We start from the raw sequence: 2,500 nt of genomic DNA on the forward strand, positions 1-2,500 counted from the left end.
GCAAATGCAGTTTTTACTGTTGATATTTGGCGACAGTTAATCAGGAAGTGACGATTGTGTTCTCATTGACTCATTGGATGGAAACGCTGCTTTATTTGCACAACTTTTATGCGATAATCCAGTTTTGCGCATAAAGTTCATTTACATTTTTGGATGGAAACATAGCTATTGAAAAACCATAAAATGGTGATATTCAATATCTTGTGAAACTATTTATATCACAATATTTATTGCAGAAAAATAAAATTTCGCAAGATCACATTTTTCTAATATCTTGCAGCCCTAGCTCTAGTGTAGGAGTCACCAATCTTGGTCCTGGAGGGCCGGTGCCCTTGCAGGGTTAGCTCCAACCTCTCTCAACATACCTGCCTGGGTGTTTCAAGCATACTTTATAAGACCTTGATTAGCTTGTTCAGATGCATTTGATTAGGATTGGAGCTAAAATCTGCAGTACACCGGCCCTCTAGGAACAAGTTTGGTGACTACTGCGCTAGTGCATCAATTCAAATCCCTTATCCATGATCATGTTTTGTTGAATTGTGCTCTCTAGTGGTAGTTGGTGCTTTATCAGAAAATAATCATTGGCAAGAATAAAAGTGTATTGACATAAAATGCGGTTTCATTACCTATTTTGTACTGAATGTATCTGTCTCTACATTGAGATACTGTTTCTTGCATTATGGAAAACTATTTAATATTAAAAAAAAACTTTTGCTTTTGTGTTCCATAAAGTAAAAAAACTTTGATTTTGTTCCTCAGTTGTGGTGGAGGAATCTTGGCCATTTACCTGCAATACTTAAATATACATTCATCCATATTACTCAAGATTAGAAACAACATTAAAACTAAAATTGCAAAATAAACAAGGGTCCCATGTTTTAATACTATAATAAAAATCTAAACTTTTCTCAATTTGCTTTCAAACAACAGAAAACTGTTATTTTAACTTAAATTATTGTAGCAGCCTTCATTGGCTTAGCTGTGGAGTATGTTACTTTAGCCTGTGGGAACATTGTCAGAGCAGTAGAATTTGTTCCAGGAATACCTTGTACATGGTTTGAGTCATGTTTCCCTAACAAAGACTAAGCTTATTACCAAACGCCACTATTCAGTTAGTCTTTTTTTTTTAAAAAGACAACTTGCAGGTGGTGATGCTAAGTTGGCACAGTACTGATAAAATCTCTACTTTTAAATCTAGTAATAGTACTTTGTTTACATGAAATCAATGTATAAATGTTTGTATCAATGTGTTAGGCTTAAGGTTATCCTTAACCTAGTGTGCTCCAATACAGTAATAACATATGCATTTATAGACTATATCAGCATTCAAAGCTTTCGGTTAGTCTCTTCTGCTAAAATGGATTAACAAATTATTTGAAAAAAATTTGTTGGTGAAATATGCATTTAACTTGTTAACTGAATGGGTAAAATCAGACAGTTTCATGGCCAGTTATCAATGACATACATGATTTAAGTAATTGAGTGATTACTTTTTTTTTAACAACTGCATCCAGCCTTCGTCATTTAATTGGTTTACAATATATTCTTTGTTTTGTAGAAGCACCCTGCTCCAGAGGACTGGCTGTATAAAGAGGCTCGGGGTCTCTTCTTGGAACCTGAGGTCGTGGATGGCACCTCTGTCGATCTGAAGTGGAATGAACCTGATGAGGATGGGCTAATTCAGTTCATGTGTGCTGAGAAGCAGTTCAGGTACAACCAGGGCGGGGGAGCTGCAAAATACAGTGTAACAATGTTGTGCAATGTTAATACAAAATCAGAGTCACTATTTTATTTTGATTACATTTTAAATGAGTAGGAATCTAATTAGTTACATACAAAAGCATTTTAGATTACCAAAGTGACTACTTTTTAATGTAATTTCTTTTTATTAAATTTATATAAACATGGAGATTGAAACAAATGAACAAAGATGTGCAGTCTCCAGCTCATCACTAAACAAAAATGGACCACAGGAAACCAGTCACTAAATGCATTTCTCTCCTGGAAATAGAGTATTTGGCTAATTTATGTGTACCTACAACAACTTTATCGAAATCGAATAACATTCAATCTGAAAAAGTATGTGAGGGTTTATGGTCTTTAAAAAAATTGCAATATTCTCACAGTTTAAATGTTGAATGGTTATCATTTCATTTTATATACTGTAAGAAATAAAAAAATCAAATCACCAATCTCCGAATTCACTTTGGCTTAGAGTTAACAGATATATATGAATCATACATGGAAATAAGTTTATAAAGTCAAATGACAGCTTTGTGTGTTTTACAGACAAACTTCTAAATGTGGCAATGATAATGCAATTCATTATGAAAAGATAATTTTGTGACAGTCATAAATTAATATATATATATATATATATATATATATATATATATATATATATATATATATATATATATATATATATATATATATATATATTTGTTTGTTTGTTTGTTTGTTTGTTTTTTACAAAACCAGTGTGAAGGGCCAGCCTGAA

At 32.5% G+C, this 2,500-nt stretch overlaps 1 protein-coding gene and 1 long non-coding RNA gene across 3 annotated transcripts in view; one reads left to right on the plus strand and one right to left on the minus strand.

Annotated features, from left to right (window-relative positions):
• fen1 (flap structure-specific endonuclease 1) overlaps nt 1-2,500 on the plus strand; it is an 11,315-nt gene that overhangs the window by 7,164 nt on the left and 1,651 nt on the right. For both annotated transcript variants that reach the window (NM_001328507.1, XM_087308256.1), the window contains 1 exon segment: nt 1,559-1,710. In NM_001328507.1, the coding sequence (NP_001315436.1) occupies nt 1,559-1,710 (152 nt within the window).
• LOC141380689 (uncharacterized) overlaps nt 1,630-2,500 on the minus strand; it is a 23,150-nt gene continuing 22,279 nt past the window's right edge. The window contains exon 3 of the long non-coding RNA XR_015524841.1: nt 1,630-1,730. This is a non-coding gene — a long non-coding RNA (uncharacterized LOC141380689). The remainder of the gene's footprint in view (nt 1,731-2,500) is intronic.

Source organism: Danio rerio, chromosome 24 (assembly GCF_052040795.2).
Source record: "Danio rerio strain M-AB ecotype USA chromosome 24, GRCz13ab, whole genome shotgun sequence".
Classification (NCBI taxonomy): domain Eukaryota; kingdom Metazoa; phylum Chordata; class Actinopteri; order Cypriniformes; family Danionidae; genus Danio; species Danio rerio.